General features: G+C 53.3%; 1 protein-coding gene across 1 annotated transcript in view; it reads left to right on the top strand.

Annotated features, from left to right (window-relative positions):
• The window catches only part of LOC103906349 (uncharacterized family 31 glucosidase KIAA1161), an 11,830-nt gene extending 2,244 nt beyond the window's left edge, over positions 1 to 9,586 (top strand). Inside the window, exon 2 of the mRNA XM_009288239.2 lies at positions 3,111 to 9,586. Within this exon, the coding sequence (XP_009286514.1) occupies positions 3,246 to 5,282 (2,037 nt within the window). The 5' untranslated portion in view covers positions 3,111 to 3,245 and the 3' untranslated portion in view covers positions 5,283 to 9,586. The remainder of the gene's footprint in view (positions 1 to 3,110) is intronic.
• The last annotated feature ends 2,391 nt before the right edge of the window (positions 9,587 to 11,977 follow it).

Below are 11,977 nucleotides of genomic sequence, written 5' to 3' on the forward strand. Positions count from 1 at the left end.
CTCTCCCTTCCCGTTTTCTTTTTTTTTTTTTTTGTTTGAGGAGTTTAAAGGTCACCACAATGTCATCTTGGAGCAAAATAACAAGTTTGCATTCCAAAAAAAATGTCGAAACAGGCTTTGCATGAGCAGGCACCTCTGCAGGCTGTGGCTTGTGAGTGCGAGGTGGCAGGCGTTGTCTCCGGGGAGCTTGGGAGGCTCACCTCTCATCTGGGATGGAGCCAAGTCACCGGCTGGAGAGCATGCATTTTGTTAACAAGGCAAAAAAAGAGAGGGGCTGGACAGGCAGAGAGCGAGATCCTGTTTTCAGAGACCTGCGTGGCCTATTGTTGCACTGGGCGATGCCTGCAAACACCCTTCTCAGCATCTTTGTTGGAGTGGTAGCCGAGCAGGTGATGTTCGTCAGCCCAGGGCAGCCACAGGGGTTTGATCCTGGCCCAGCCAGAGTGATCAGAGCAGGATTAAATCTGCCAGCTTGGACACCCGGCTTGCACATCCCTCCGAGGCAGATTGGTGTCCAAGGGCCACAAAGGCTGCAAAACCTTTCTTAAAAAACACATTATTTCTCTACTAGCAGCAGCAGTGATGGCTCCTTCGTGTACGTCATGAGCTCCAGCCCATGGGGGGAAAAGAAAGAAACAGCCTAAAAATAGAGCAGCTTCGAAGTAGTTCATAAATAATAAACTAGCCTCCTGAAAGGGAGATGAAAATCCAGAAACTCCCTAAAGCCCTGGGAGCTGCTGTCAAATTTACATGGAATGAGGAGGTGGCTGTCCCTGCAGCGCCAGTATCAGCTATTTCTTGGACTTAAAACCCTAAATGAGAGCTGGGAAAGAAAACACCATTTATTTCCTCTTTTTTTTTCAGAAAACAGGAAAACTTTTAAAAATTCTTTTCCAAAATAATTTGTGAGCCCTGCTCAGTGGGCAGCTGCATTTTATTTTCTCCCTCCTTGAGCTTTGCAGTCCCCAGATAAGGCACGCATGAGACACAGGCGTGCCTCTGGTAGTGATAGGTATTTGCATCTCCCTCGCTGGCATCCCAAAAATTCCCAGTGCCGAGAGGGAGGGAGCTTGTTTGGGCTCAGCATACTCATCTGTATTTCCAGAAGCATCCTGCCACTTGTGGCATTGCTCAGCTGTGCTGCTTTTGGCCAAGACCCTTCTGCAAACCTCCCCCCTCCCCTCATCCCCAGTACAATCCTGCGCTGCTTCTGGTTCACCCTAAAGCCAAGGAGGGGTTGATAGAGGGGATGAATGTTTATCCCAAGCACAGCAACATCCCACCACTGTCTCCTCTCTGCCTTTATTGCCCCATTTTTGCTGGGCTCAGCCAGCCTCACATCACATGTGCTGGTGGCTGAGGGTCCCCTTCCTGGGGTGCAGGATCTGGCCCTGGGCGACAGAGTCGGGGTGGTCGGAGCCGCCCTCATCCCATGCCAGAGCTCCCCACCAGTGAGCAAGGGCTCCATGGGACTTGGCCACGGGACAAGTCGTTTAGCTAAACCTATCGCCCGTTCAGGCTAATTGCTTTCTAATGCCGCCATAATCCCATTTAAAGCAACTGACAGCCTAGAAAGTTATCGGCTCCCAGCGGAAGGTTAAAATGACCTGGCCAGCAATGAAAAAGTTCCCCGAGCTGCAAGGTCTGGCCCAATACGCGCTGCAAGACGAATATAAAATGCTGTGTGTTTTGTTGAGCCTGTGCCCAGGTGCCACTCTGGGTTTACACCTAGGCATCCCCGTAGTGGAGCAGTGGGGTTTAGGTGATGCTCAGGACCCCTTTCTGCTTTGCCCATCCTTTTTTGGGGAGAAAGATCTGTCTGAGGTGCAGAGGAAAATGTGCTCCAGCTTGTCACGCCTGCGGCAGGGAGAGGGTTTGGTATTTCACTTTGGATCTTCTTCTTCCTTTTTTTTTTTTTTTAAAAGAAACCAACCCCTTTAGAGGGAGTTGCTTCATTGCAAAAAGTATGGGTTTTTTTCTCCAGTTTGCCCAGAGCCGGCAGGCTTACAGCCCTGGGGCTTGGGGAGGAGGCGGCGTGCCCGCGTTTGCTGGTGCTAGGCAGGTACTGATCAGCTGGTCTGCAGCTCTGCAGCTCCTCTCCCCCTGCTCCTCCTGCAGCCAGGTTTGTTTCTCGCTCTCCTGTGTCCTTACTTTACTTTTCCCCTCTGGATCCCCAGCGCTGTGCTTGGCCGAGCCCAGCCAGCCCGCAGCCAAGGAAAAGCCATTAGGCTCTTGGCGCAGCCCGCTTCCCTGGGGCCACACAGGGGGGAGCAGGCTGGAGCTGAAACACAGCCCGGGGCCGTGCTGGATGGCGGAAAAACCCATTGGAGGTCCTGCACTGCTCGCTCCCAACAAAATTAGCCTTTCTCCCACCCGGAGCCATCGCAGGGGTCTGCATGCATGGCAGGAGCAAGCCACTTTCCTCCCGCCTGGGGCTGCTGGCATGGTACCTCCTGCAGCCATGCTTTGCTGCACAGCGCACCCCCTACGTGCCCCCCAAAAGCAGCCACAAGCCACCGGTACCTCGGCCCCATTTGGCCATCTGGGGGCTGTGGAGAAGATGGGATTTACCCACCTTCACTGCAAAGCATCCCCAGGCTGGAGTAGCTGGGACACAGAGGGGATGGGGAGGGGACAATGCTATAGATGAGCTGAGTTAAATCTGCCAGGGAGGTGGTTTGATTAAAATCAGGAGCAGCTGCCTGGAATTCATTACATAGTGTCTTTTATGGCTTTTAATTAGCCCTGTCCCTTAAAGATACTGTCAGTGGGCTGATCCAGCTCCTGCTCAGCCTCCTCCTACCCCCTCCCAGTCTCTGCTCCTGCCTTGCTGAAAGTCTTCCCCCCAAAAAAAATTAATTATGGCAGCGATTTGACCCTTATTGCCCCAGGGTTGTTCTCCACGTGCGGCTCAAGCTGTTCTCTGCACATGTTGTCTGCTCGGGGTAACTGGAGATGGTGTCTGGTACTCGGTGTACAGCACCTGGCACGTCTCAGCCCAGCGGCGGCAGGGTGGGGGGAGCTGCTGAAATAGAATTGGCAAAGGGATGACAAGCAGTCCCTTGATTCAGAGATTCTTCTGAGACTATTTATATCCTCTTCTTTTTCAGAGACAGGTGCTCTGGGACTTGACGGAGGTGGGAACTCTCCTAACAGTCCGTTGTCTTCTGCTGAGAGCCCCAGACTTCCTGCAGAGACCTTCCTTCCCACTCCTCTGCAAAAAGTGCTAGTGAAAACAGAGCACCATGTACACCTTTCTGCCTGAGAACTTCACACCAGTGAAGCAGAAGCCCTCCAAGGAGCTGAGGCCCATGCTCGGGACCATCTTGCTGGGCCTCATCCTGTTCATTGCCGCAGTGGTGGCCTGGTGCTACTACACGGTGTCCCTGCGGAAGGCGGAGCGGCTCAAGACGGAGCTGATGGACCTGCGGGCGGACGGCTTCATCATCAGGAACCAGCACGGGGAGGTGGTCTTCCGGCTGGCCTTCCGCTCGGGCAGCCTTGACCTGGAGTCGTGCTCCAAGGAGGGCGAGATTCTGAGCTGCACGCGGTCGGGCGGGGGACCGCTCAACTTCTTCATCCAGACGGTGAAGCCCAAGGACACGGTGATGTGCTACCGCGTGCGCTGGGAGGAGCTGGCAGCCGGCCCGGCGGTGGAGCACACCATGTTCTGGGAGGACGCCCACTGGTACGGGGGCTCGGAGATGAGCACCCAGCACTGGCCCATCCGCCTGGCCGGCTACCAGGAGCCCGTGCCCTACGTGACAAGTGACGTCTACTCCTTCCGCGACAGCTTTGGCGGCATCCTCGAGCGCTACTGGCTCTCCTCCAAGGCGGCGGCCATCAAGATCAACGACTCCGTGCCCTTCCACCTGGGCTTCAATGCCACTGAGCGCACCCTCTTCTTCCAGGCCCGCTACAAGGACTCGCCCTACAAGCCCCCACCGGGGCAGCAGCCCTTCCCCGAGCTCAGCTACCGGGTGTGCGTGGGCTCCGACGTCACCTCCATCCACAAGTACATGGTGCGCAGGTATTTCAACAAGCCCTCCAAGATCCCCGCCGAGAACGCCTTCCGATACCCCATCTGGTCCACCTGGGCACTCTACAAGAACAATATCGACCAGGATAAACTCTTGCGATTTGCCGAAAAGATCAAGAAGTACCGTTTTAACTGCAGCCACATTGAAATTGATGACATGTACACGCAAGCCTATGGGGACTTTGACTTTGACCCCGTCAAGTTCCCCAACGTAACGGAGATGTTTGCAAAACTGAGGGAAGATGGGTTTAAGGTCACCCTGTGGATTCATCCCTTCATACACACAGATTCCTCCAACTTTGGGGTGGGGATCGAGCGTCAGCTGTTCATCAAGGAGCCATCTGGGCGGTTGCCAGCCATGGTGGAGTGGTGGAACGGCATTGGGGCCATCCTGGACTTCACCAACCCAGCAGCCCGGGACTGGTTCCAGAGCCACCTGCGCCAGCTCCGGCACAAGTACGGCATCTCGTCCTTCAAGTTTGATGCGGGTGAGACCAGTTACCTGCCCAAGCAGTTCAGCACCTTCCGCCCGCTCTCAGACCCCAGCATCTGGTCACGGCGCTACACAGAGATGGCCATCCCCTTCTACGAGCTGGCCGAGGTGCGGGTGGGCTACCAGTCGCAGAACATCTCCTGCTTCTTCCGCATCATTGACCGTGACTCCGTCTGGGGCTACGAGCTCGGCCTCAAGTCCCTCATCCCCACGGTGCTCACCATCAGCATGCTGGGGTACCCTTTCATATCTGCTGACATGATCGGGGGGAATTTTTTCCCCAACAAGACAGACGGGGCAGTGGAGATCCCAGACCGGGAGCTATATGTGCGGTGGCTGGAGCTGTCAGCCTTCATGCCCTCCATGCAGTTCTCCATCCCGCCCTGGCTCTACGACAAGGAGGTGGTGGAGATCGCGCAGAAGTTCACGGAGCTCCACGAGTCGCTGGTGGCCCCGCTGCTGCTGGAGCTGGCCGGGGAGGTCACCGACACGGGCGACCCCATCATCCGTCCCATCTGGTGGATCTCGCCCCGCGACGAGGCCACTCACAGGATCGACTCCCAGTTCCTCATTGGTGACACCCTCATGGTGGCACCCGTCCTGGAGATGGGCAAGCAGGAGCGTGACGTCTACCTGCCAGCGGGCAAGTGGCGCAGCTACAAGGGGGAGTTGTTTGAGAAGACCCCGGTGCTGCTCACGGACTATCCTGTCGACCTGGACGAAGTCGCCTATTTCCTCTGGGTTTCCTAACAGGCTCCTCCATCAGCTTTGGGATAACCATGCCTTACCTAGGACTTTGTAACAAATAATAATTCTAATTGCACATTTCGTTTGAGACTCTGGTTGAGGAAGGGAATTAAATAGACTTCACTGTCCTTGGGGTAGTTTTTTTTTATTTGAAGGGGGGATGATCTTTTTTTTTTAATTTGGGGCAGGTGGGAGACTCCAATTGGGTTACGGTATGCAGAATTTTCTCTGTATAGGTCAGGAAGAAGTTGTCAGTCTGTCTGCAGACACATAGTAAACCCAATACCTTTTCATTTCCCAAGGATTTCAAGAGGTGGAGGTTTGTTAGTGCCAGTGGGAGTGTTTCTGGTCTTGTGGGAGCACCCGGCACTGGGCATGGGGGTGTGTGACGTGGGAGGGTTGCTACAGCACAGCCTGCCTTAAGTTTTGTAATATGGCAAATATATTTAAAAAGACTTTTTTAAGAGCAGAAAACAAACTAGAGATACATATATACACATATGTTTTTTTCCCCCTTTGGTCTAGTGTGGCACTGGACTAACAGTTGCCCCATGCTCCTGCTTTCCCGAGTACCAGGCAGGCCAGGTTACTCGAGTGATGTCCAGGTATTTTAACTGTATGGGCTGCGTATCGCTTGCTGGGGCAGCTGCATCCCACCTCCTCGCCCATTTAACACCCACTGCAAGGCACTTGCCTGTGTGTTCTGCCTTGGGTGCCAACATTGCCTTTCCTAGAGCAGCACCGTCCACACCAGCATGCCCTTTAGTCTTTTTAAAGCATTTATGGCCCCACTTCGTTACATGATTATCCTGCTGATATCATCCCTTTTGGTTTTTAAGGACAGATGAGCTTTCAGGTTTGTTGCTGGCAGAAGGACTGCCTGGAGCAAAGCCGTTCTCAAAAAGTACGTGCTGCACTTCCCCGGGAACAGCCGTTTCCCGCGAGCAGCACATGCCTTGGATTGACGGTGAAGTTTGCTGCTAGCCGGCTTGCCGGTGGGTGGAGAACACCGGCTTTTGCACTGATGGGTCTGTGCCAGCGGGTGTTCTCACTGCTCACTGCACCCGCAGAAGTGTTCTCATCTACCATGAAATTAAACTAATACCCATCTCTGTCTCAGGTTGCAGTTAGAGGTGATGATTTTGTTGAGGGTTTTTCTGAAGCGGCCCTCCTCTTTCCCCCGGAGAATTAGGGGTCTTCCTCAGGCAGTGTTTGTGGTGCTGGAGGTGGGGTTGCTGTCAGAGGCTTCTGGAGGGGACACTTGGGGTGACCCTGGCTGCACCCCAAGTCTGCGGCAGCCAGGGTGGAGCTGCAGAGATGCCTCTTTCCCAGCTTTCCCATGTGGTTTTGTATGGGAAGATGCATTTACAGAGAGCCGTGGGCAATCTCCGCTCCAAGACAGAGCAAACAGGATTGAAGTCTGACAGCCTTCCTCCCCAGGGCAGGACATTCCTGGCTGTGCCCTGGTTGGGAGCATGTTTCAGACCCTGAATTTTTAATGAGCCTCTGCAGAATTGAACTGTGTTGGCTGGGAAGGCTTGGGGCACCCTGCCCAGGCTACAGCCAGCCAAGGAGAGCTCAGCATCTGCAGGGTTTCTCATGGGATTGTGTCTGGGCTGGGCGTGGGTCTGGCACGAGTCTGCCAACCAGGGAGATGGTGCTGTGTTTTGGGTAGGGTTGGGTACCAGTGAGGATCTTTCTCAAAGCCCATCTCCTGCCACTGGGCTTTGCAGGAGGCAGAAAAGGAGGTGCACTAAACCTGGGGTTTGTGGTGAGGTGCAGGAATAGAAATTTAGGTGTTTGGGGCAAAATCTGAAGTGCTTTTGTAGTTAGGAAGGAAGTGAGTAAGTCCAGTTTGGTGGATTCTTTGGAGCATCCCTTGAGGTCTGAATCTACCCTGCATAATTTGGTGTTTCAGCCTCAAAACAAGATGCAGGGGAACCCTATAGGTCCCTGCCCAGCTGGAGCACAAGCGTGTCCCAAAGCCTGTTTCTTGTGTCTTTTAACTGTGAAGGACTCAGGTTTGTTCCCTGCTGCCAGTGCAAATAGTGGTTATGTTACAAGTTACAGACATCCTCTGGCAAGGAGTTGATCCTGGAGCCCCAGCGTCAGTCATCAGGGCACTGGCAGGATTTGGCCCTTGAACTGGATGGTGGAGGTTAAGGTGAGGACCTCCTGGAGATGAGTCTGACCACAGCTTGCAAGGAGGACAGGATGCAGAGAGGGCTTCTCCAGCCCCAGAAATGCATAAAGACCATGCTTTGTGGGGCTCCAGCTCTTCCCTTTCAACCTCTGCTTGTGAAATACTTGTCCGCCCCTGGCATGGGAGTCATTGGGTGGAGGAGATGTTGCCGCACAGCTCAGCTGCCAGTGAAGAAGTGGGATCCTTGGCACAGGACTTCATGGGAAGGATCCCAGCATGACCAGGAGATGTTGCGTGTCTTCTCCTCCCGTCTCCACTGTGCCACTCGCCACATCCCTCACTAGTAAGGGATGAAGCTATGTGAAGAGAAACATAGCATTCCTGTTGGTATCCCTTTATTATTAAAATGATGGGAGCAGCCGGATGAGTGCCTTCAATCTCCTCGCAGTGGTTTCAGGTGCTGTCAAGAAGGTCATGGAGCAAATTCTCCATTAGACACACCGTCTTCCTTCCCCTCCCCTCAAAGGAAAGGATTTTTATTATCAAAGTTTTAATTTTCTTTTTATTTAACTATATGAATAAATGGGTAAGATTATAGAGTACTCTTACTTTTCTAAATACTGTAGTTAGGGCATAAGTGGCCGTGGCTATTCAGTGCTCCAGCTAAGAGAAAGGTAAAGCTGTTGGGAGGACATAAGGGATGATGCTGAAGAACGGGTCTGTATGGGTAGCTCTCTGCGGGTCCATGGCACCCAGCCTTCCCCGCATGTTGGGGACAGGCTCAGCAGTGCTGCCTCAAGCTATCTCACAGGCTTCTAGGTGCCCTTTCCATCCAACTTTTTACCAAAAATACTATTTCTACCACTATGCTGTAGCACTGCAGGACTCGAGGACCTCTAGGACCTCGCAGACCACAAGCACTCTGTGCGCAGACACCTTGGGAACTGCTACTAGGGAGATTTCTCTGGTTCACACCATGGGTCACTGGCAAAAGCAGGGTTTAGTTTAACTCAGCCGAAGAAAAGCCCTGAAACAGGTTTGGGAGTTGGATTCAGCCTTTTCCACCCCAGCCCACATCAGACTGTGGCTGAGCAGCAGGTCAGCGTGATGCCCATGTGATTGCATTTTGAAGCTTGCACTGTCCTATATCGGGTTTTCTGGATGCTTGTGTTTGCACATGCCGTCCTACGTTGGACTGTAATGCTGGTGGGTTTGTTTTTAACCACTTTTCTAATTCCTAGTTGTTATGAAGACAGAACTGTAACATGAATCACCTTGATTGATATAAAATTTTGGAAAGCAAAAGGAAGTTTAACTATGTCCATCTGTACCAAGTATGTGGGGCTGGTGGTTCAGGCAGATTCGGGGCTTTTTTCACCCTAGACTTCACTGAAATCACAGTTGAGATTGTTGGTTTATTTAAAACTTGCAGGCTGCAGCTTTGATGTATGTTTTAAAGGGAGGAGCTGGCAGCCACCCCACTTTTGTGTTTGCAGTGGTGGCAGGAGACGGGGATATGGAGATGACTGGATCATCGGATCCACTGGATCACGGATTGCCCTCCCTTGGGTCCTGACAGCAAAGGGGATAGCTGTGCCTTAGGGCTGGCCTGGAGAAGATGGTGTCCAGGCAAACCCTGACGCTGCATCCACCCCCAGGGGTGGGGACCAGACCTTCACACCCCTATTTCTGCTGACATCCACCCAAAAAAGGGCCCATTGACATCGACTTGGGGGGGTTTGCTGGTCCATGCTGCTCTCAGAGGACACATACTTCGGGACTGTTTGCAGGCTCTGAGGAAGAGGAGCCTGCTCTTGGCTTCCTTTGGGCACTCCAGAAGGTCTGTTGGGGCCCTGGCTGTCCCCACTGTCCCCAGGGTCCCCCTTTCCAGATGGTGCTGGTGGCCGGGACGGGGACGGAGTAGATGTTCGTGGCTATGGGAGTGCCAGAAATGGAGTGTGTGAAACTCGTTTAGGAGCCTGCCTTGCCCCACACCACCCCCTTTGCCCCACACAATGTTTTTTCTGCCCTTTCCATTGTTACTGTACAAACCACAGCCTGCCTTGTGCCACCCGGGCATCACTAGCACTGGCCAACGTGCAGCTTGGCTTCAGGACTGAGAGGGACTTTGATTTGCTCCTTTTGCAATAAAAGACATTTTCCCAATGCTTTTCCTTTGCCTTGTCCCTTGGATGCAAGCGGCATCCATACACTCGGCTGATGCTCACATCAGGGGGGGTGAAGCTGGCGCTGGCTGGAGGCCTGCGGGCCGGTTGGTAGCTTGGAGCACTTACAGCCTTGCAACAAATCCTCAATAATGCAGGAGTTCTCCCTGGAATCAGTGGGTTTGGGTTTAGGTTTGGTTTGCATCCTCCCAAAAGCTGGCACTGTGCGCAGGGTAGATGTGTGAGGCTCACTGGGGACATGGGGACAGCAAGTGGGGTCTGCTCTGTGCTGGGTCCCAGCTAAGTGGTGGTGCTTGAAAACACGTCCATGGCTGTGTACAGCACAGGGAGGAGTTTTAATGGCAAAGTCCAAACCCCAGTGGGACCACAGCAAAAGCCCAATTCGTTTCAAACTGGATTTCAAGGAGGTGCCTATGGGTGACAGCAGAGCAGTGGCTGCTGACCCATGAGATTCTGGCTGGGAGCATGTCCATCCCTGCCCAAAATCACAGCTTTTATTAAAAATAAGAAAAAAACCAAACAGACACACAGCCAAAGCCCAAGGCTGGGGAGGACTGCGGTGAAAGGACAAGCTGACAGCAGCAGAGTCCCTTCGGGCACGTGGCCAGGCTGGCAGCCTCAGGAAAAAAACAACCTCCTCAATTGCAGCTCGTCCAGAGCCGGGCGGGAGCTGCCAGCCTGCAGATCCCTCGCACTGGGAGAGCCATAAAGATGGTCTGGGCTGATGCAAAATCCCAGAGGCCAAGTAGAGAAAAGCATGGATTTTTATTTATTTTATTATTATTATTTTTTGCCAGTAGGGCTAGGTGGTTTCTAGCTCAGCAATCATCAAAGATTAAGGGCAATAAACTCCCCCACAAAAAACAGGCAGCCTGGGATGAGCAATGGGCTGGGGGCGAGTCCCATGTCACCAGCACCTCCAGCAAACAGCTCTTGCTCGGCACTTGGAGTGTGAAAAACCAAACAGGACAGAAGCTTAGCAAGGCAAACAAGATGTCCCTCTGGCAGCACACAGCCCTGGCATGGCAGGAGGGTGCAGAGAGTTGGCCACGGTGCCATCTGCTCACAGGATGCCTCGGCACTGGTCCCCTGTGGCTCCCTGCAACTCGGCTGGGCAGCAGCACTGGGGGAAAGATTGGAAAGGGATGGGGATTTGGGGGAGAGATTTTTGCAGCCAAATGGGACCAGGCAGTTCATATCATCCCCAGAGTTTGCAGAAAGTCTTGGTGATGCTTTTTTTCCCCCCCAGCCTGTGATGCAGGCAGGCGGCAGAGCCGTGTGTGTGCACAGAGCACACTGATTATAGCGGCAGAGGTGCGGTAGGAGCGAGCTGGAGCCTGGCTCTCCCACCTCTCCCCAGCACCGTGGGCATCAGCTTTTCAGAAAGCTTTTTTCTTGCCACAACAACAGCCAGAGGAGTCTTGCTGGGCTATCGGGAACCCCTTGGGGCTTCAAAGCAGCAACTGCGAGAGAAAGCATTCAGAAACGCTGTCTCATCCTTGGGGGAGATACATCAGTGGAAACCACTATCCTGGAGTGGGAGAAAGCCCGTGCTAAGGCCCCAGAGATGGTCTGTTAACCCTCAACACTGCTGCCAGACTGAGCATTGCTTTCCCTTTCACACCCCTAGATTAATGGGGGGTTTTCCCTCCCCATCACCACACCAGCGATAGCATTACTACAGCTCGAGCTGCTGTCGGGGGCATCTAGAAGGTGTTCTGGCTCATCCCACTTGTCACTGCTCTTGTGCCACTGTGACCATGCAGAATCCTTGTGGCATAATGGACCCACTTATGGGCGACGGGGGTCTGATCCGGTTTTGGGGCTGCTTCACCCAAGCACCAAACCAGGTCTGGAGTGAGTGTGATGTTCTCCAGCCCCTGTTTATTTTTTATATGGACCAACTCTGGGACAAACCCCTAAAGAAAGGAGCTTTCTCCTGCTTTGGGGCCACACACAGCTTTACCTCCCAGGTACCTGCTAGCAGTGCACTAGGGTCAGCAAAGGAATCAGTCTCTCACTTTGGGAAGGGGCATTGCAGCCCAGAGACCCCAGGACTCTCCTAAACTGCTCAGTCATGTCACCTTTAAACTTCTCTTTGGTTAAAAACAGGGAAGATTGGACCAAGAGTGGGGAGCATTTCACAACCAGCCTGCCTACCCCAAGCCTGCAGGTGTTGCTGAGACGGTGTCGTGGTTTAACCTCAGTCAGCAACTGAGCACCACACAGCCGCTCGCTCACTCTCCACCCCACCCCGGTGGGGCGGGAAAGAGAATTGGAAGAGTGAAAGTGAGAAAACTTGTGGAGAAGAAGAGAAGAAGAGAAGAAGAGAAGAAGAGAAGAAGAGAAGAAGAGAAGAAGAGAAGAAG

Source organism: Aptenodytes forsteri, unplaced genomic scaffold (assembly GCF_000699145.1).
Source record: "Aptenodytes forsteri isolate BGI_AS27 unplaced genomic scaffold, ASM69914v1 Scaffold201, whole genome shotgun sequence".
NCBI classification, from domain to species: Eukaryota; Metazoa; Chordata; class Aves; order Sphenisciformes; family Spheniscidae; genus Aptenodytes; species Aptenodytes forsteri.